Source organism: Schistocerca gregaria, chromosome 2, assembly GCF_023897955.1.
Source record: "Schistocerca gregaria isolate iqSchGreg1 chromosome 2, iqSchGreg1.2, whole genome shotgun sequence".
Lineage (NCBI taxonomy): Eukaryota > Metazoa > Arthropoda > Insecta > Orthoptera > Acrididae > Schistocerca > Schistocerca gregaria.
The window spans coordinates 386529202-386553074 of NC_064921.1; the positions used below are offsets into that span (position 1 = coordinate 386529202).

General features: G+C 41.4%; 1 protein-coding gene across 7 annotated transcripts in view; it reads right to left on the reverse strand.

Moving 5' to 3' along the window:
- LOC126320879 (rho guanine nucleotide exchange factor 12) overlaps window positions 1–23873 on the reverse strand; it is a 1029890-nt gene that overhangs the window by 596437 nt on the left and 409580 nt on the right. For 6 of the 7 annotated variants that reach the window (XM_049994128.1, XM_049994129.1, XM_049994133.1 and 3 more), the window contains 5 exons: window positions 12307–12537; window positions 9103–9196; window positions 8636–8844; window positions 4695–4811; window positions 186–299 (listed from right to left, as the gene is read on the reverse strand). In XM_049994128.1, the coding sequence (XP_049850085.1) occupies window positions 186–299; window positions 4695–4811; window positions 8636–8844; window positions 9103–9196; window positions 12307–12537 (765 nt within the window). The remainder of the gene's footprint in view (window positions 1–185; window positions 300–4694; window positions 4812–8635; window positions 8845–9102; window positions 9197–12306; window positions 12538–23873) is intronic. The other variant, XM_049994132.1, reaches the window with a different exon arrangement.

The following is a 23873-nucleotide window of genomic DNA, read 5'->3' on the forward strand; positions in this document are numbered from 1 at the left end:
TGTAATCCCTTAATGGGATATCTGATTACTAGTTCATCAACTTCAACTGTTTCCAGGAAATAGATATAACACTTTCTATAAACAATGTCTCACTTTGTAGTATTTCAGTCACTGTTGTAATCTGTAGGAGAGTAAGAAAGATTAGGGAGTAACTTACACCTTATTTATTACAATTTAAGACTTACCAGGCTTGAACAATCACTGTTAGAACGTAAATAGTTTAGAAATACTGCCAAATGCGCTTTATAGTCCCTCAGTGTACTGAGGCTCTTAAAGGGCCCATGATCTTCCAGATGACCCTGTAACAGATAATATACAACACAATACATGCAAACTAGAACATTTGATAATATGTCATAAATTTACAAAAGGGGGAAGTTTTGCAATTTTCTAACAATTCAAATTCTTCTGATATCCTTCAATATCACCACCAGCTCAGCAGGAGGATGATTAATTATATAAAAACAGTATTACTGGAGTTTTACAGTTATGTGGGGCTCCTGTCAACTTTCTTCATAGCAGCTGGGCATTTGCTCCTATGGCCAGAACATTTCTATTTAATCCACTCCATGAATTCTTGTAGTACCTTGATGTTCACAAATGCATACTGCTCAAGGTTGGCCAGAAAGCTCTAATGGTTGCTTCAAAAAAAAATTAAATAAGTAACTAAAGTTATATACTTAATTTATTGTTAGTTGGCAGATACATGTTTGGTACAAATTGCAAGCCCCATGCCAGAGTACTGTAGAACACTGGTATATGAGGTAAAACAAAATTGTGCAATCTGCATGAAGTGGATTATTGTGTATTAATCCGTTTTGCATGTCAAGGGGAATAACAACATTATAATCCTGACTGCATTGGGGGAAGAGCACAGCAACAAAGCATCATTATACGACACAGTGGTTAGGTAGTACAGACACTTCCATTCTGATCAGACAAGGATGAATGATGAAGAACCAAGCAGCAGACCATCTCTCTGTGAAGAACTAATAATCATAAGAGAAGTGGAGACCCTGCCACTTGCAGACAAGTGCATCAATATCGAGAGAAATAATGGAAAAACTGAAAATCAGTCATGGATCAGTTTATAACATCTTGCATGACATTTTGAAAGTCACTATCCAAAGGGTTTCGCACCTGCTCACACCATTTCATAAGCCTGCTAAGCTGTGGTAACAGTGGTAATGTTGCAGTTGAGTTAGGACAATTCAGATGACTTCTTCAGCTGCCTAATCACCATAGTCAAGTGCCGTGAGTATCACTATGAGCATGAGATAAAACGACAAAGAAAGTAGTGGCTACATGTCAATTCACAATCACCGAAAAAGGCAAAGAAACCACAACCATGGGGCAAGATGATGCACAGTGTTTTTTGGGATTGCCATGTTGCAATGCCACCTGATAAATATTGTAAGGGGGTTAAGTGTCATAGGATCATACTACTAAAATTTTGTAATGAGCTTACATGAGAGAATAAGGACAAAGCACTGACGGAAGTAGTCCAAAGATGTGTGTTTCTACTCAACAACAATGCCCCAGCACATTATGCACAGGGCACAGATACACAGATACTGCTTCTTTAGGCTTTCAAATTTTGTTTCAGTCCCCTATTCATCTCAAATCGTAAGCAATGACCTATTCCTTTTTCCTGATGAAGAAATCACGTGTGACACTTCCAGACAGATGACAAGGACCTTTTCCTGAACAGCCAAAACAAAGACTTCTGCAACCAAGGTCTCAGTCAAGTCATCTATAATTCTGAAAAATGTCTTGCATTGAAAGGAGAACATCTAGAGAAGGTCTAACACCATCATTAATGTTCATAGTGACAGCTTGGTTTTTTAAAAGTTTGTTACTAAATCTTTCTGGAAAATTAGCACATCTCATTTATTGATAAAATTTTACAAAACTATAGACATTGTCAAAAATATCAGCAATTTTCTCTTTTTTGTGAAGCCTTTTCAAGTTTCTTAATACTCAAATCAGAACTTCAACAGTATATTGACATTCGCTAAGTTCGGCAGTGTTTGATGTCACCTATACAACTACTCTTGGGTGTCTCTTATCTGCAGTCTGTTATTGTCTCATTTTTGCAACTACAACTCAATACAGAAAATTGAATAAAAATATAATACAAAAATGTTACCAGTTATTACTCTCATGTAGTAACCACATCTTACTCGCAGGTTTCTCTCCACTTACTGTTCCTTGTCAAAAATTCATATGCCTAAGAGTTTACAATCAATTTTTCTTTTTGCTTTATTCAATATTATCACATTGCCATGTTTCTTGCATTAATGTGTAACTTACTTCTCCTCACGTGTGTGTGTGTGTGTGTGTGTGTGTGTGTGTGTGTGTGTGTGTGTGTGTGTGTGTTTTCTATCATTATCTATCATAGGATGCATTTGTTACTTTTCTTTTTTTGTTCTTAAAAAGTTTCATACCAAAATCTGTGTGTCATTTTGAAAAATATTTACACCATGAGTGATACCCAGTTAAGACAAACGGGAATAAAAGCCTTTGAAATTTGGTGCTACAGAAGAATGCTGAAGATTATATGGGAAGATCGTGTAACTAATGAAGAAAATACTGAATAGAATTGGGGACAAAGGAGATGCGTGGCATAACTTGACTGAAAGAAGAGACCAGTTGATAGAACACATTCTGAAAGACCAAGGAACCACCAGTTTAGTATTGGAGCGAAGCGTGGTAGGTAAAAATTGTACTGTGACACCAAGAGATGAATACAGTAAGTAGGTTCAAATGAGTGCTATGAGACAAAGAATCATAGGACAGAATGTTTCACAATAATGTGGAAAATTACTGTCTCTTAGCTCAATATTTTATGATCCACTTCAGTTGAGATACCGAGTCTGGCTTTAAAAAAAGAAAGGGAGAAACACATATATAATCATACCCAACACCATCTTCAGTGGAAGAAGTTGGTCAAATCATCAAACTACACTCCTGGAAATTGAAATAAGAACACTGTGAATTCATTGTCCCAGGAAGGGGAAACTTTATTGACACATTCCTGGGGTCAGATACATCACATGATCACACTGATAGAAACACAGGCACATAGACACAGGCAACAGAGCATGCACAATGTCGGCACTAGTACAGTGTATATCCACCTTTCGCAGCAATGCAGGCTGCTATTCTCCCATGGAGACAATCGTAGAGATGCTGGATGTAGTCCTGTGGAACGGCTTGCCATGCCATTTCCACCTGGCGCCTCAGTTGGACCAGCGTTCGTGCTGGATGTGCAGACCGCGTGAGACGACGCTTCATCCAGTCCCAAACATGCTCAATGGGGGACAGATCCGGAGACCTTGCTGGCCAGGGTAGTTGACTTACACCTTCTAGAGCACGTTGGGTGGCACGGGATACATGCGGACGTGCATTGTCCTGTTGGAACAGCAAGTTCCCTTGCCGGTCTAGGAATGGTAGAACGATGGGTTCGATGACGGTTTGGATGTACCATGCACTATTCAGTGTCCCCTCGACGATCACCAGAGGTGTACGGCCAGTGTAGGAGATCGCTCCCCACACCATGATGCCGGGTGTTGGCCCTGTGTGCCTCGGTCGTATGCACTCCTGATTGTGGCGCTCACCTGCATGGCGCCAAACACGCATACGACCATCATTGGCACCAAGGCAGAAGCGACTCTCATCGCTGAAGACGACACGTCTCCATTCGTCCCTCCATTCACACCTGTCGTGACACCACTAGAGGCGGGCTGCACGATGCTGGGACGTGAGCGGAAGACGGCCTAACGGTGTGCGGGACCGTAGCCCAGCTTCATGGAGACGGTTGCGAATGGTCCTCGCCGGTACCCCAGGAGCAACATTGTCCCTAATTTGCTGGGAAGTGGCGGTGCGGTCCCCTACGGCACTGCGTAGGATCCTACGGTCTTGGCGTGCATCCGTGCGTCGCTGCGGTCCGGTCCCAGGTCGACGGGCACGTGCACCTTCCGCCGACCACTGGCGACAACATCGATGTACTGTGGAGACCTCACGCCCCACGTGTTGAGCAATTCGGCGGTACGTCCACCCGGCCTCCCGCATGCCCACTATACACCCTCGCTCAAAGTCCATCAACTGCACATACGGTTCACGTCCACGCTGTCGCGGCATGCTACCAGTGTTAAAGACTGCGATGGAGATCCGTATGACACGGCAAACTGGCTGACACTGACGGCGGCGGTGCACAAATGCTGCGCAGCTAGCGCCATTCGACGGCCAACACCGCGGTTCCTGGTGTGTCCGCTGTGCCGTGCGTGTGATCATTGCTTGTACAGCCCTCTCGCAGTGTCCGGAGCAAGTATGGTGGGTCTGACACACCAGTGTCAATGTGTTCTTTTTTCCATTTCCAGGAGTGTACTTAAGAACAAGAAGGGTACTGGAAATGACTTTCAGCTAACTCTTGGTGTGAGCTGATAATGATGCAGTCAACAAGCTGACTGAAATCATTCAGGATGCCTGGAAAGCAGATAGTTTATCACCTGGATAAACATCAGCCTTAACACACCCCTTTCACAAGAAAGGAGTCTTAATCATGAGATAAGACAGTCTTTTACTGCAGTTTTCACACTTTATCAATAATTTGTTATTTGTAATAAAATAGTGTAATAATACTAAAGATTAACAATGAAAAATTTATGTATCACTAATGATAGTTAACTTACAACTTCTTGGTCTGACATATCATCATCTTCCATAGATATAATACGTTCTTGCTGTACAATGGTTGCATACTGGCAGCTGTTTCGAACCGATGGTGAATCTCCATCATTTGTTGGTGTCTGTAATGAAAATAAACATAACACTAAAAAAAGAAAGCAATTAAAAACTTTCTCATTTTCTCTCTCTCTCTCTCTCTCTCTCTCTCTCTCTCTCTCTCTCTCTCAGCAGGTGAGGCAATGGAGGGGATGTTATGAAAACAGATGGAAGAAAATGATGGTACACAGTTAGGAAATACAGTACCAGTGTGCAACATGTGGATGCATCCAGGTGTCAAGGATCAGACTAGGTGACTAGAGGAAAGTGAAGGATCGAGATAGGGACAAATGCATAAATAAATATTAATAAAGAAAGGTTGTAAGGGATGAGCAATGATGGAGTAGAAAAGCTACAGGAAGTGTGGAGTTGATGACGCAGAAACGGCACACGTGGTGGAAATAAAATGGAATATAGGATGGTTTAGGGCTTCTAGATGGGGAATGAGAGATAATGGAAATTGATATCAGAGGATTTAGAGAATAAATCGTGTTGCAGGGAGAGTTGGTCATGGATGGAAACACCGAAGAGACGATATACTTCATTTCAGGACTGGAGGAATATATGATTCGGGTATTCCAGTCTTGGATGGTTTGAGTGAAAAGGGGGATGCTTATCAATGGTTAATGCGCAAGTGCATTAGAAGTGTTGGGTGTATATTGAGATAAGGCCTCGGAGATCTTTTTCTGTGCAACACCTTATCACTCCAACCATTCTTCTCTGTTTCTCATCATTTCCTCTGCCTGATTGCAGCTTTCTCAGTCCATTTCACTGTTGCTACACCTATTATATTAACTTTTTGTTTACAATTTATTCTTTGAAACTTCAAGAAATCACTGTAAAAATTTAACTGTCCAACATAATTGGGTTTGTTCTCGCAAAATGTATAGCACATCTTTTCATTAATTTCTTTAGATAATCTGTTCCCTGCAGCATGTTTCCATCAGAAATACTGTTGCCACTTGTTTTTATATCTGCATATCCATGACATCTGACTACCTTTTGCCTCACAACTGCCAAAAAAATTCAATGACAAAAATCCATTTAGAAATAAAATTCAAAAAAATTTATTTATGTAAACCAAAAAAACTGAAGTAATAAAATAACTGGGCAAATATATTATTAATTATGAGAAAATAGAATGAACAAGAGAAAGTACTGGGCAATGAAGTCATATCGAAGAGTGGAGCAAATGGGTCACACATAATAATAGAGTTCTTCAATGCTCTACCAAATTTGAATAAAGACTACTTAGGGAAATAGGAGACATTCCAGCAGTAAACCCACAAAAAAAAAGAAAAAGAAAAACGTATGTTGTTCTTGCACTACCCAAACTTTGTACATAAGGTTCTGTGCATCTTTATTTCACAAATTGGGTACTGTAGAGGATGCTATGATTTACACATTTTTTATTCTCACATTCCGTACTTGTAAGATTGTAACATAACCAAAACTTTGAAAAGGAAATGAAAAGAAATGTCAGAGAATGAAAAACGATATTCCCAAAGAGGGACACACATTACATAATAATGGTTCTACATTAGTTATGACACTAGAGTGTAGATATTCATGAGGATATGTTCACCATTCACTGATCAGATATAAACATTAGAGAAATCTGATTAAGCTTATGTTGCAAGCAAATAACACAAGTGCCAGGACATATTTTGATTGGTTAAACAGACAATATTCCCTGAACCTCTATACAAACTACAAACAGAACCAAGGGCTTAATGCATCCAGTATAGCAACCTAAATTACGTAAGAAGTCGTCCAGTGGTGTCTTACCTTTTTAGCTGACTCAGTAAAGGGAGAATAACCTTGATGAAAAAGGTAACAAGGACACTGAAAATGAATGATAAATACATTCAAACAATGGAAACTCCAGGTAGGAATACCAACAATGTAGGAAAAGACAGATTGCTGCGCGCTCACACACACACACACACACACACACACACACACACACACACACACCTGCCAACTCCAGCATCTCAGGCCAGAATGCAACATCATGTGGGATGCAAGCAGCAATCTAGATGGGGGTGGGGAAGGGGAAGGGATAGTAGTATATAGGTAGGGAGATAGACACGAACACTGCCTGGTGGAATGTGCACAGACTAGACTGCCAACAGGTGCAGTGTCAGGAGTTTGTGAGGCAGAGACGTGGGGAAAAAAGGAGCAAAAAAGGAGAGAAGTGAGAAAAGACGGGTGGATGCATTGGCAGAGGGCTCCATATAAAAGGTGTGGGAGATGAGAATGGGGAGGAGATGATAGGACAGAGGGGATGGAAACTTTTGGGTGGAGGGTGTTACCATTTGTTGAGGCCAGGATAATTATGGGAGCAGAGAATTTGTTGTAATGTTAACTCCTATCTATGCAGTTCAGAAAAATTGGTGGTGAACGGAAGACTCCAGATAGCTCAGTTAGTGAAGAAACCACTGAAATCAAGTGTGTCATGTTCAGCTGGATGCTGTGCCACAGGGTGATCTACTCTGCTCTTGGCCACAGTTCGGAAGTGGCGGTTCATTCTTGTGTACAGCTGGTTGGTAGTCATCCTGATATAAAAAGCTGTGCAATGATTGCAGCAGAGCTGGTAAATGACATAGCTCCTTTCACAAGTGGCCCGGCCCCTGATGGAGTAGGATAAACCTGTGACAGAACTGGAATAGGACGAGCTGGAGGTTGTTGAGGCTGGGATGATTATGGGAGCTGAGAATGTGTTGTAATGATAACTCCTATCTGTGCGATTCAGAAAAGTTGCTGGTGGAGAAGTGGATCCAGATAGCTTGGGTAGTGAAGCAGCCATTGAAATCACATTTGCATTAAGCTTGCATCCTACGTGATGTTGCATTCCAGCCTGAAATGGTGGAGTTGGCAGTTGCAATCTGTCTTTTCCTACATTGTTGACAGATACATTCACTATATGTGAGATGAAGACAATACAGCAGTAATAACAGAGTCAAAGGAAGACCTCCCTCAAATGTTTAGAGTTTTATATAAGTGATTAGGGATGTTTAAGGTGAAATAATCATCAAAAACAAAGATTAAGAATATTTAGAAATATAAATAGGTAGAAAGACAAAAGTATGCACAAAGCAAGTAGCAAAACTGTATAGCTTTGTAAAATTTACAAGGTAAAATGAATCCTTTGCTAAATGACTACACTGTCACTGAGAAAAGGAAATAACTTCTTGGTATATTCATAAAAAGTTTATCAAATAATGGCTATGAAATGCAAATATCAGATAAGTGTTGAAGTATAAACTTGAAGCAACTGATACCTGGTTTGGAGATTGTTCACTAAGAATAGTGGGTTGATAAGTAAAATATATCACCAAATACTGAGTGAAACACCGGTGGAGAGACAGTTAAAGTGATTCTGAAATGGTACACTAAGCTAGCAAAGTATCAGCTAAACATTTTCATTCACATTTTAAGAGGCAATGTACTGGTAAAAAAACTGAAAAGGGGCAAAGAAAATTTAATTTAGAAGACACTCTTTTATGAAAAGGGTGCAACACATGTCAAGAAGAACATTACTTAAAACTGCAATCGGTGACAGCTCCAATGAGGTTAACTCTAGAGAATCCATAAGTGAATTCATGAATCCCTATGAAGCCTGAAGTTACTTGTGATTAAGCTGTCTTATAGTGATTTCATTCACAAACTTGAACTAATGATTGTGATAACACACTAGGTACCTCAGTCTCTTCTAACAAAATGAATTTCACGTGACATAGGCTACACACAATCTGCATTTGAAAGATTACACCTTATAAACCTTTTATGTTTGAAACAGTATGATAATCTTCCAACGTACATGGATGTGCAAGAGTGACGTACATACCTCACTATGTGGGTGACTGTCATCTTCTGCTGGGAAAGTTACATCAGATCCTTCAATATTTGTTGAACTCCCACCATAGGGTGGAGGAGGGGTACCAGGAGGTGTGGCTCTTGGAGACTCCATATTACAACTACTTCCAGTACTCTTCGATCGCTTGGAAGCAAATGAAAGGTCTAGCATAGACTCCGAGGCTATTAATTGCCTGGAAGCTGTAAAAACAAGGCACATGTGCTACATATACAGATACATTACAGAGACATTCATTGTTGTAGAATTGTTTATTAAGACAGGCAACAAGAAAAACCAGTTCCTTCCACTAATTCAATGAAAAAAAAATACTACCTTCAAATCTTGTTATCCTATTTGGAAACATTTTTTTTCTTATATTGTTCCTTCACTCTCTCATCTTTTTAGTACACTAGGCTTCAAAACTTACTGCATGATTATGTTGACTTGATTACACTAACCTTCTGCAGGAGATAAATTCTGAATATTCAAAGGATCAGGACTCGATTTCGTTCGATGGTGTGTGTTAAGGGCTGGAATCTGATGGCCAGACAGCTGTAAAACAGTATTTAAATAACATAAATTGTATTAAGGTGTGGGCAAAAGTAAGTGTAAAAATTAGCTTTCTAACTAATTTAAAGCTTCACAACATTAACCACAATATTATGTGAGTACTGGCCAGGCACTATATTGCATTACATTATTCACATTTGTTGGTGGTCTCTGGATAGTAGCAAGCAGTCACAGATAACATTTTATTTAAGTGCAATGCAATTAAACAAATTAACACCATGAAAGATTACTGTATTACAATGTTAATGTTGGTTTTAAATTAATCTACAATACTTATTTTAAGCATTTTCATTAATACTTGCTTCAACTGTGTAGGATGAGCTGTCCAACAGAAGGTCAGTACAAACAATGCAATTCACTTAATTGAAAGGATGCTAAATTAATGTTCTTGTAGAAGTCAAACTTTGCTTCATATCTGTATATGTTACTCTCTTCCCCACAATGTGCTAGTAGCTGTTTCTTTCACTTTTCTCTATTTTTCAACATCTAGAATTTGTCACAGCAATCAGAACTTAATTTAGGCTGAATGAGAAGGATGTATGTACCACTTTTTAGTGTTTCATGCCACCTATGCACATGTATCCTTGATAGTTTACATGTTTGCTCAGTACTGATTTGTGCCTGAAGTACAGCCTTTGCCTGTAAGCATAGATTGATAAGTTACTCTTTAAAATCATGGGTTTTGGGCAGTTTTGTCAGGAAAATGCTCACAATATGTTTGTTCACACTTTTAAACAGGCACAATGGATAGTTGTGTTGGCATTTGTCTTAAGTGATAAGCATTCCTCATTCAAAAAGCATGGATAAAGATACGTAATAAGGAACATTAAAACACTTTTATTTTGAAAAGAAAACTATGGTTGAAGACCATTTATTATTGGACACAAGAATTAAAAACATGGTCAGTCAAATCTTTGTGTAAGAAAAATTTATTACACCTACATCAAGTTTCTTCAGAGAAGCAGTCAATAAAATGTGCAATTAAGATTAAATGGTACCTCGTATCAATGGAAGTATAATATCCCTACTGAAGTTTTGCATACGAAAATGCAGAAAGAGTGATAGGTGCAGGGCATAGAGTACTTTTTGTTGTTGACAAAAGTTGTCTGGGATTAAAAGACGACAATGACAGACAAGAAGAGGAAGAGGAAGAGGAAGAGGAAGAAGAAGAAGAAGAAGAAGAAGAAGAAGAAGTAGTGTCTCCATGATATGGCCTAGAGAACTGCACAATATCAAGTGGCCACTGTGTAATCCTCTGCAATATGGTGTCATTTCAGATGCCGTGTGGAAGGGCACAGGTGTCAGCATATTGCACTTCTGCCTAACACTGTTTGCCTTTCAGATCTTGAAAATGCTTCTTCTCACTCAGGTATTTCCTGAATTAGTGTCACGAGACTGAATTCATCCCATCCAGTCCTTCGACCAGAGAAAACTCCCTGGCAGTACCAGGAATTGAAACCATATCCTCCATATGCCAGTCACACACACTCGCAATTCAACTATGGAAGTGGGCAAATAAGAAAAAAGAATCTGTTCATAATTTGGCTATTGTTTGCTCTGAAAGTTGTAACTGTCCCCCATTCACCACTTTCAGAAAATTTTCTCCTTAACTTCGAAAACAGATTGGAAGGAAGAAATAGCCATTAAATTAATATGTCATTCATTACGTAAACAAGTGTTATACAGAGTCAAAAGCCAATTCTTTTCAGGAATAAAACGGTTGGAATCTCACTGCTTTAGGTGTATTGCTCTCAGTTGAGTTTATGACATGTACTGAATTTTTGAAAAATTACTTTTTACCAATTGTATCTCACTATCTTCACAAATGTGTGAAAAAATAAAACTTAATATATTGTGGGGAGGCACAGATAAAAGCCATTAATATGGGCATTTAAGACAATGGTTTGTTTTGGATTCATCTCTAGGATTCTAGTACTTTTTTTCCTTCCCCAAGAAAACGGACAAATACACACATGTACCTATAGCAATACAACCTTCATTTTCTTGCACTGATTATAAAGTCAAGGTAACATCAGGTAATATTATGTATAATTTATTGACATAAATGTTTCTTTGTTTAATATACAGGAAACTACAATACTTTATACACAGAAGGTAAACTCCAGAACCAACACCAATTGGCAGACCAGCTACCTCTACAACATGTCATTAAAAACTGTCTCTAATGAACAGTGCAAGTTAAATGTGTTCACTGAATTAAATAAGATGAGATGTACTTTCAAGCAATGAGACAACAAAGTAGCAAATGATACTGTGTAACCTTCCTGACTTTGTGCAAATTGTTTTGTTATTTTCTCTGACAGCTTTCTGACTACTTGAGCTAGCTGAGATTTTTCAGCTACATATGATGAGTCAGTCATTTAGCCTATCCATTCCAATGCACAATCTCATACAAAAATACCCATTTCATCTAAGAACAATCTGTAGAGAAGTGCAACAATATTTGACATTCTTATAAACAGCAAAAATATTTTTTTTTCAATAAAACTTTCTGCTTCAATTTGGGAAGATTATTGAAAGAAATTAGTAACACTGAAAACATCACAATGCCCTACAGAAGTATATTGTGCAGTCAGTGTGTTGCTCGAGCTCTGATAGTTGTGTGTCATTTCTTGCAACTTCCATAGCTAACATTTCTGTCAATGATATCCTTCCGTGATTCACCCATACAGAATTTCAGCATTTAGAAAAATCGCAAAATGGGCAGTCATGAATGTGGCCTGCATACCATACTTCAGAATACCTGGCCAGTATCAACTTCCATAACACTCTCAGATCAGACACGTATCACTAGCTATGCACCTCATGTGACTGAAGTACTAGAAATCAATGGCTCTAATCACAGTCAGACATAGAATTCACATTTGCTACTTCATGCATTATCTATAGTGAATTAAAGTTCATTTTAATTTAATTCCAAATTATTCAACACAATATTAAGACACACTGAACAAAAGGTTATTTAAGCTTTAAGTTAACAAGCCACAGCAGACTAGAAGAAAACAATCATCCACATGCACTCCAACAAAAAGAGATGAGTAAAAGCTGTGAGCAGTCAGCAAGTTACTTACGTAATTGTTAGTCGGTGACAAGTGCGCGTTACTGAGGCTTTCTATTGGCTGAACGTCACCACCCCCTTCAGAACAATGCAAGGCTGTTGCGGCAGTGTGGCGGGGTGGGGGAGGGGGTGTAGATAAGGTGAGAGGGCGGTTACGAGATGGAAGGGGCGGTGGTACATCCTGGCAGGCTGGGGTGGAGGGAGAAGGGGAGTTGCAGGTAGGTGAGGGGAACAGGAGAGCGTACTGCAAAACAAAGAGCCACACGGTTAGTGAAGCGCCCACACATACAAGGTATGGCTAGCTGCCCTTGTGCTGACGTATTTTGTTTCTTGCTCCACAGATTTGGAATGCAGTTACACAAATTTGCAGCTGTGTTTATGTGTGCAAATTTTACAAGCACAAGCATTTGAACAATCTTACACAGTAAAATGTAGAGTCTCTGTCCAAAGGGGATGAAGCTAACTTTTCCCCCTTATCACTCAATAAGGCTGAAACTCATATCCACACTAGAAAAGAAAGCAATGACTGTACATGGAGATGCACACAATCATTGCAGTTGTGTATGAAGATATAGTAAGAATTTCTTAATTTTCAACCGAAGTTGAATTCTACATCTTGGTATGGCAACTATTCACAGAACTTTAACAAGTATTTTGAGGAAATGTTATGTGCGCACACAATAATAATATTTTCAACATTCAACAAGCTTTTAAAATGAAAATATTACAAGCAACTGGTCCAATGGGTACATTTATACATAGAATGAGGAAATGTGTTATGTTGCTTTATATGTGAATGGATTAGTGATTATACTGCAATTCCATCTGTGGAACAGAAACTGGCAGCAGTCTCAGTGCACAATTATAATTAACATCAGAAACATGCTTATCATAACTTTAAACAGACTAGTAACAGTATTATTGACAAAAACGTTAATTACCAAGTCAATGAATATGCTAAGCTTCACACAGAAAAAATACATAAATTCAAAGTAATAAATCCCCTGAAAACAAAAGACAGAAACAGAAAGGTGAAAGGAACAATGAAAGTTGAGAATTAATCTATAATGTTATTGCTGCTTTTCACTCTGCATAAAATTGATGAGATATGAACCATGACTTTTGATGTAATATATGCTGAAAAGGAATCACCACATAAACAAATGCCATTTGGCCAGCACACCACTTCACAAATCAAAGCATTTATGAATATAATACATTACATCTTAAGCATTTCTTCAACTATCCACAGAGATGAAAGTTGCCCAATAATCTTTCAACATTTCTGCAATTCTTATGTCTGACCAAGAGACAAATTTGTTCAAAAACTAATACAAGATATATTGTTCTAACTATAATGGCCATTATTTTGCGAATACATAAATATTAGAAGATGGAATGTTACAGTTCGACGACTTTCTTTCTGCATCCATAAGATAATTTCCAAGTATCTGGACTTTGGCACTTCTTATTCACCACTGATTGATGCTTTCTGTTTCCCCAATCTGTTCTGTGTTCATATGTTCTTATCCGTTGTCTATCACTTCACATGCCAGTACCATATGCCACAATACAGGCAAGAAAAAATGTAACAATATTGCTAGATTACTACTACTATGTTGTTGTTGTTGTTGCGGTCTTCAGTCCTGAGACTGGTTTGAGGTAGCTCTCGATGCTACTCTATCCTGTGCAAGCTTCTTCATCTCCCAGTACCTACTGCAACTTATATCCTTCTGAATCAGCTTAGTGTATTCATCTCTTGGTCTCTCTCTACGATTTTTACCCACCACGCTGACCTCCAATACCAAATTGGTGATCCCTTGATGCCTCAGAACATGTCCTACCAACCGATCCCTTCTTCTGGTCAAGTTGTGCCACGAACATCTCTTCTCCCCAATCCTATTACTACTATAAATTTCCTTATATCTTTAGTTAATATGCACACTTACAATGTAATGTAAGGAGTGGAAACATTACTGAGTGTATACTGCAGTGAAAGATGCCCAAAATATTTCTTCTATCCTCTTCTTTTTTACAAAATGATGTGTCCCAAAGTGGTATTTGAACTCGTATCCTTGCCTTTGTGTGCAGTGCACTACTGATCTTTCCACTGGAAAACGTCTCACGGATTGACGGAAAGCTTCAGCCAGCTACTCACTTATATGTGACTGTAGACTTTCCCAGGGGATGCTGCTGACGAAATCCTCTAACTTCCATCCGGGTGGGTATACTGAAATTACCTGACATGCCGGCTGTTATTCTATCCTCTGTCAAAGATGATGATGAGAGTGACACTCATCGAAACATCATGGAATTTCAATGCCGCTTCCCAGATGGAAGCCCAAGAAGATTTAGGAAGCCACTCACTTCTCCTTACACTTTAGTATCTAAGCACAAACTCTTCATGGTGCTCATTCTGGAGAATGGATTTGGTGGCTAGTTTGGTTTCCTCACAACATCAAGATTGTTACCAAGATGAAGTTCATCCATTCTTAATCTGAACTGTGATTTGCTGTATGGAATTTCAACCTTCAGTCAACACATGTATCAAGTATGAAGCCATTCTAAAATGTCTAAAACAATTGTTAATGTTTTACTGTGTATATGAAGAACTCAAGTCTATTTCACATTAATTGCACATCTTAATGGCATCATTTCCCCTGGAAATATTAACCAGAGTACACTGAGTATAAATGACATGGATAACAAAAGACTGTTGCCTGTTTACACATACGACATGTCAGAGATGTCCACAAGAGGCACTATTACTGTGGTGTACATTGCATCCATTCCTGCACCACATAGACAGGAAACAATGTAACTTGCAATAATCTCCAATAAAGCTCAGGTTGATTTTACAGAGGAATTGCATGGAGCAAAATTATTATTCTTTTATTGTGAAAACATCTTCCCATAATTTACTGGCCTCTCATCACAGTGTAACATACATTGCATGCATTTCTCAGACTCATGGCAAAACGAAAAAACTGGTGGGGATTGATCAACATTTATTTACAAATAAATTAAATGCGTACCTCATACTTTGTGGGTGCACAGTGCTGATATTAGTCCAGATTTGGCTCATTATCGAATATTACATTCTTTGGAAATACAATATGTCTTGAGACAAAAGGGGTGTTTAATGTGTTTCTCGTCGCCCCTCCCCATAAAGAATGCCCCGCTTTCATTTGTGCGAGCAACAGCCCGATTGGCTAATTCCAATGCTAGCTAACTCAGAAATGGCTCAACACATCGAATTTCTTTCCTTAGCAATTACTTCTCAGAACAACCCACCCTACAGTGGTGCTTCTAACCACCCCACATATTACAAAAATGTATGTACTGCATGTCATCATAAACCACTGTACCGATTTCAACCAAATTTGGTACATGTATCATTTACTATCTGTAAATAAGCTCTGTTTGAGTAAGAATCACATATCTTCCACAGGAGTTGGTATTGGCTGAAAACGGGGTGACTTACAAGCCCAAGTCAGGAGTGTCTGGAGCAGCTTCATATAAATTTTGAATATATATGACACATTATTTCTAGAAATATACTGTGTGGGTAATACACTCTTCCCTACCAAAACTAGTGGCGGATGTGGGGATGAGAAGCCGTGACATGTGAAAGTACTGAACAACCATTGTTAATATCGGATCCAAGATTTTTGGGGTTGCTAAGCTCATTGGAAAGGAGAAGAGGCAGAAAGTGGAAAGACAGTGATATATCAGCCAATCTCATATTCTTCATAACTGTACACACGTATCACATGCTACTTGGACAGGCCGATGTGGCCGAGCGGTTCTAGGCACTTCAGTCTGGAACCGCGCGACCGCTACGGTCGCAGGTTCGAATCCTGCCTCGGGCATGGATGTGTGTGATGTCCTTAGGTTAGTTCTAAGTTCTAGGGGACTGATGACCTCAGATGTTAAGTCCCATAGTGCTCAGAGCCTTCTTTTTTTTTTAACTTGGATAAAAATTACTGTAACAGTAAAACCAACTTAACTCCCAACGGCTGAGAGTGGGGATGAGATGGTGTGACTAAAAGCATAACTTACGGTTGCTTGGAGCAATTTCAACGAAATTTGGTGTAATAAAACACTCACTTTTTTGCATAAAAGTACTGTGGCAGTAAGAAAAATGATCCCTAGGGATGAGGATGGAGATGAGAAAAGGTTGATATATAAAAATGATCTAAAACTACCAGTTGGTATTCTTTTCCTGCTTTGCGCTGGCTCGGATTACTTTAAAATTATAAAGTGCAATTTGTCTCTTATTTGTGCCGCTCAGTGTGTCAAGCAGATCGCGAGAACGAGCATTGCAGCGAGCACAATAATTTTGTCCAGGTGTTTCAGGATCTCATATGGAGCCACTCGGTTGCTCAAAAAGCTAGTAGCGCAATAAAGATATGCGGAACGTCGACGTGTGTGCGAGCCAGTAACAGCGGCCGCTCGATGTACTGCATTCCACACGCGGCTCTTGGAGCGTCGAGGAAGGAAGCGGGCTGCCCTGTAGCGCGGCTTAGCCGACCGCTGGTGCGGAACGCAGACAATAGGCGCCACTGTGTTCCTGTCTCCGCCATGGCGGCTGTTCCGCGGCGACACGGACTCCGCGACAACACAGTAACACGCTGGCCCAAAAGCTTGATGTGCACTCCAACAAAAGGGCTTATGTAAATTTCTGCCACCTGGCAATGAAGGGAAGACGGAACTTCAACAGCGTCAGCAGTGCCGGCCAATGGAGACATCAGAGTCATCGGCTGGTGTATACTAAGTCCCATAAAACATTAACATCTGTGTGAACTCTTGACAAAACGAGGGAAACCCCGTCTTCTGAACCCGACGGCGAGTGTCGAGACTGCTGCAGCGCTCCCGGGTCGTGGACTGCGATTGATGTAGTGCATTTCATCACGTGCAGATAATACCGTCACAGAAATCTGTATAGTTACTGCTCGTGCCTGGTAACATGTCACTAACGTCTACCGCTTTGATCTACTTCTGGTAAATTTTTTTCATGAACTACTATTTTTTTGTAAACAGACTGCTCCCTACTCTTCTCTACCCCCGAACCCCACTCTCAGTTTTATTTTCCTCTTTTCATGTCTCATTCCTTCTTTTATACGTCACTTTCTTTTAACTTTAATCTTACTAAAACCCAAGTAGTGAAATGTGGAGTTCAGTTTTGGGGCAGCACACTAAAGTATCTATAAAATAACGAAACAATTTTATTAATGTACTGTGGATCTTAATAAAGATAATACACCACTGTGAAAGCAGCGCTGTAGTAGCTTCTAGGGTGCCGTTAAAGCTTATCATGTCTACAGAGGCCAAGTTCTTTGGTAACCTGGAAGACAGACCGTGAGCACTGCAGCGTTGACAATGCGAGGCTTTTCATTGAAGTGCTGTACCACTTGCACTTGCTCGCGCAAGGCAAAGGTCCCGAGTTCGAGTCTCGGTCCGGCACACGCACACAGTGTTAATCTGCCAGGAAGCTTTCATATCAGCGCACACTTCGCTGTAGAGTGAAAGTTTCATGCTAGGTAATAATATGATAATATAGAAATAACGTATAAGCTAATGCAAGTAACGGCTTCGAAACAACAGATGACAATTGGCGGGCGAAAATGAGCAGTTTAGTACTCGAGGCTGGATTTTCGTGTGCCGTCTTAACACTGGTTGAGACATAAAGGACGGTCGTTAAAAAAATCGTTACATGTGCTTCAAAAAAAACTTTATTTACTGAATAATACCCAAATGATGTTGGTATTTTACAAAATTAATGCTTGAAAACATTTCCCAGGTGACAGCCGTTTTCTGCGATGCACTTCTCAAGCTGCTCTCGGGAGTTTGGCTTCCACTCTCTCCAACATTACTCTGTCAATTTGAACGACTTCCACAACTCGAATTGCTTCCTCCTGTTCCAAGTGTACGTGGTTTAAGCTCGTATACGCGTACCTTGAGGTAACCCTACAAAATGTGCACGCACATGGACAGATCGGGGGAACGAAGAGGCCAACAAGTATCACCAAACTGGGAAATAGCGCGACCACAGAAAACGGTCCGGATAGCCTCCATTGACATTCTTGCTGTGCGAGCTGTGGCCCCGTCCAAAATGGTTCAAATGGCTCTGAGCACTATGGGACTTAACATCTGTGGTCATCAGTCCCCTAGAACTTAGAACTACTTAAACCTAACTAACCTAAGGACATCACATACATCCACGCCCGAGGCAGGATTCGAACCTGCGACCGTAGCAGTCGCGCGGTTCCGGACTGAGCGCCTAGAACCGCTAGACCACCGCGGCCAGCTGTGGCCCCGTCCTGCTGAAACCAAACTCGCCGAATAGGAATACGTTTTCTTCTCAGTTCAGGCAGGAAGAATTCAGTGATCATCTGTCTATAACATTCCGAGGTTACAGTGTTCCAGTTATTGTCTAGGAAAAACTAGGGACCAATAACATCTGCAGTACCGGCTACAGCACACCAGTCACCTTGTGACTAGGTAATGGTCTCTCATGCATTAGATTTGGATTTTCATTTGCCCAATAACGATAGTTCCGCTGATTTACTATGCCGTTCAAATGAAAATGAGCTTCATCACTGAAACAAAATGATGTTATCATTTTGCTCATATATGGACTCCATTTCTAGAGCAAAATTTAGCCGTTGTACATAATCTCTAGGTTTCAATTGTTGCACCATGGCCATTTCGTAGGGATGAAACCCTAGATCAATATGCAAAATACGCCCGAATGAACGCGATTGCTGGGACGCAGTTCACCAGAATACCTCCTAGCATGTCGGCCAGAACTACGGAATAAGGCTTGCCGAACTCTTTCAACATTTTCTGCAGTGCGCACTCAGCGAGAAGCTCCTGGCGGTTTTCTACTCATCACTGTTCCTCGAAAGCGAAATGATTCAGCCCAACGTAGAATGGTGTTACGAGTGGGAAAACTATCATCTCTCGAAAGATTGAAATGGCGACGAAACTCACGTTGAACAAAACTATGGTAAGCAAACACACCATGTTGCACAGTCCATGGCTCCATGACTTTGACTAAACAAAATGGCAGGAGCTACTAAACACACGTGACCACATCGGTCCCCCCCACTCCTAATACCTGAGCCTGAACACTATCACTTCTAAGAACGTTCGTCCTGTCTGCCTCACCCTATTTTTAAACAATGGTAACGAGTGTGTACTTGAACTGTTAGGGTTGAAATGCTTGTCACGCTTGTCACAAAATCGTTCTGAATTAATGAATGTAACCATGAGCATACTATGATCTATTTGAACTGAAAGGAATAATAAGCAAACTACACTGACGGACATGGAAAGCTTTACACCATAAACACGTAGAATGAACACCACCCAACAGATATTTCAGCACAACTGCATCCTTATGAAAGCATACTTGCAATACAGAGAAAGCCATTCCTACGGGTGAAAAACAGTGTCAGTACGTCATGGCAATAGGTTAAGTATAACATTACCAAAACTTTTCAGATGAAATGAAAACACAGAACGCCGAACGGGCCTGCATGTACAGCTTATCGCCATCTTTCGGACTTCGAGAAAGGTCGAATCACTGGCATGAGGTACATGCGAGCATCACACCGCCAAAAAGTACAGACAAATGGCAGTACTACAGCGACCACACATTGACTGATAGGTGATGGACACAGAGGAATAGCAATAAGGGTGGGCACGGGTCCTTCCAGAGGAACCAACCCACGAGAAGATGGCAGGATTGTTCGACTGGCTATGACGAACACACAGTAGACAACAGCTGAAACCCGGGCACATGTTAAAGGCAGAGCGTCACCACGAATCGTTAGGAACAGATTATTGGACGCTACGTTGCGATTTCGAGTTGTTTACAACAGACAAGAGGCCTGCGTGGAGTAGGGCCATTGAAAGGACTTCTGTGATGAACAGCGATGAGCCTCGATTCTGTGGCGGTGAGGTCAATGCCAACATATCCGCAGACGGCGCGGTTAGATGTCGCAGGAAGCAGCGATTTTGAGAACCATGCTTCTCCAATTTTTATGATAACGTTCTGGGGAAAAATGATTTGGTGCCTGGTGAATGGAGACTGAATACTCACTAGTTCGCGGTAAAAATAGTAAACCTGTTGTGATACCCATCATGACCAGGGTACCAAATGGCATTTTGCGGCAGGATAACCGAAGATCCATATTGCAGTTCACACCACAAACACCTTGAAGAATCTTGAATGACCTACCTTGATCCTTGATCTGTCGCCCACGCTGGCTGACTAGGATCCGAGGCCACGACGTATACTTTCACACTAGAGGCAGCAATCTTTATGAACTGACACATCATAGCAAGAAATTCCTAAGGTGCTTGCTTCCACTCCACAACAAATACAAAAGTGTATACTTACCTAAGGGAGTCATAACACGTCGCACTGATGATGATATCATGGACATCGTTTCCCAATGGAATGGAAGTTTAATCGTCCAATACTAATTATGTGATGAACACCTCCCTGTCCAAAGCTCGTGGTGGTGCGGTAGTGTTCTCGCTTCTCGCGCCCGGGTTCCCTGGTTCGATTCCCGGCGGGGTCAGGGATTTTCTCAACCTCGTGATAACTGGGTGTTGTGTGATGTCCTTAGGTTAGTTAGGTTTAAGTAGTTCTAAGTTCTAGGGGACTGATGACAATAGATGTTAAGTCCCATAGTGCTCAGAGCCATTTAAACACCTCCCTATGTTTGATAAACATTGGGCTTATGCCGAGGCCCACAAGAAAGACAGGCCGCGCGCGTACGTCACGAGGGTAGACCTGAGCTTGACCGATCGCTCAGCTCAGCAGACGAAATTCGCTTCTAGACCTGTTAACTCGTAACTGGGTCTTCACGTACGAACGAAAATTATTTCTTGTTTTGGAATCTGCTATTGCGGAGTCATACCGATTACAAGCACAACAACAAAACAAACAACGTTGCAGTAAGCTACGATTTGAGATCCATGCCCGACATAAATGATATTACTGCTTGATTATAGAATTTAATCTCTTCCACTTAACTGTGTTCATTTCGAACGAGATGTAGTACCTTACGCAACTGATAATCATTTTGGCATGATTTTAATTTTATTGTGCGCAGTACAGCTGTAAGAAATTATTCGTTGGCCTATGGTCTTCCGATCGTTGTAGCACTAATAAACAGCAAGGTCCATAGTAGTCCAGTAGAAGATGTAATTCTCGTTTTGTAACTAAACATAGATTTACGAGTAGGCAGGCGTAACAACGCAGTCCGACTCCTGAGCTGAGGGAGCGAGCTCGGGTCTACCCTCGTGAAGTAGGCGCTGCGCCCTGCCATTTCGTGGGCGTCGACTTTTGCTTCACGATGTAACGTCACCCATTTCCGCCAGTGTACTTAGAAACAGTTCGAGATATTACGCATTCAGCGAATCCCATAACCTCGCCTGCCCAAATCGCAAACAGAAACGGCGGAACCGAAGTATTTTTGGAAAGGTCGTATGTGAGTTTATGTCGAATCAGAATGAGCACTTGCAGGCGAACATGTAGCAAGGATAGCGAGTCTAACACAACCCACGATATTACTTTATTTTTGGGTTGGGCTCTGCGTATTGGAACCGCTACGTAAGCGAACGCGGGAGTGGTTTCTGTGATAACGCAGACGCGCCGTGCCGCGCGTATTTCAAACCCAGGCGCCGGCTAACTTTAGGCCGAGAGCGGCGAGCGGGCGCCCACTATCAGCGGGAGCAGCAGGCCACTGGGGTGGGGAAAACACAACAGCTGTTCGTCCAACAGCTCGGGGGACCGCCTATGCGATTCGTACCTCATCTTCAATGCACGTTTGCAGACTGCTCCCGTTAGTTGCTGTTAAATAATTTATATATTTATTCCACATGGCAAGTGAGGCTGCAGGCCTTCTTACATTCCATCAAAGATCCTTAGCATGTAAACATTACAATATGCATTGTACACCATTGTCCAAAATTTAAGGACGAAAGCAACTTTCGAATGATGTGCAACTTGCAAGTAAAATAGCTTTCCGGAACTTGGACCATACACGGTAAGAACTGCTACATTATAGTGCACAGGGTAGCTAAAAGAAATACGCAGTGAGGTGAATAGAAATGACATTTTCTTCCTGGACATTAATTACACTTAAGACCCACCGATATGATAGTCGCACGGACATTACAAAAGGCGGGACATGGTTCTTAATAGGGTGTGCTATCACCACAGACGGCAATGCATGCTCTGCAAACGTGCTTCCATGCTGGCCACAAAGCTGGTAAGGATTTCCATCCCTCCACCTGCTCTGTTGACGACAGCTGATGGTCGTTGGTGCGTATGGATGGATTGCAGTGCGTCTCCCCAGCGCGTCCCACACACGCTCGAAGGGATTAAGTCCGAACAACGGGCAAGCTATGCCATTCGCCGAATATCCTCTCGTCCCGAAAGCTCATTCACCTCCACTGTTGGATGAGGTCGCGCACTGTCACTCAGAAAAATGAAATCAGGGACGTATATACTCCCTGAAAAGATGCACATGGGGAAAGACTACAGCGACACAGACTGTAGACTGTATCGTTTCCAAAGAGCTGGAAGCCAGTACGCCACGCAACATTAAGCCGCCCCACAACAACACACATGGACCACATAAACGAATATGTAAAATGGTTCTGAGCACTACGGGACTGGCCGCGCGGGATTAGCCGAGCGGTTTGAGGCGCTGCAGTCATGGACTGTACGGCTGGTCACGGCGGAGGTTCGAGTCCTCCCTCGAGCATGAGTGTGTGTGTTTGTCCTTAGGATAATTTAGGTTAATTAGTGTGTAAGCTTAGGGACTGATGACATCGGCAGTTAAGTCCCATAAGATTTCACACAAATTTGAATATTTTTTGAACTACGGGACTTGAGATCTGAGGTCATCAGTCCCCTAGAACTTAGAACTACTTAAACCTAACTAACCTAAGGACATAACACACATTCATGCCCGAAGCAGGATTCGAACCTGCGTCCGTAGCGGTCGCGCGGTTCCAGACTGAAGCGCCCAGAACCATTCGGCCACAGTGGCCGGCTACAACGAATATGTCCCACTTCTTACCATACACGGATACGTCCAGAATTGTCGAACATGGTCGTTTTGGTGTTCCAGGTTTATTTCCATGTTTATAGTGCGGAGAGGGATAATATTGCGTGGGCGTTTTGACCTCCAAATTTTTGAACATGGTACAATCGCCGGTCAACGTTATTTTCACATTGTACTCCTTCCCCATGAGCGTCTTTTCAGAGCGCTTTCTGTGCCAACTTTATTTTTATGGATGGCAATAGGCGCAGGTGAAGCAGCTCTTGCAACAAGATATTCGGTGAATGGACTTGCCTGCCCGTTGTCCCGACTAACATCCCATCGAGCACGTGTGGGATGCGGTGGGTAGACGTACTGCTGCACGGCCACACAAATCAACGATCATCCAGCATGTGTCATGCACGCTGGTGGAGTAATGAAACTTCCTACCACAAGAATTTTTCGCTAACTTTGTGGCCAGCAGGGAAGCACGTTGCAGAGCATGCACTGC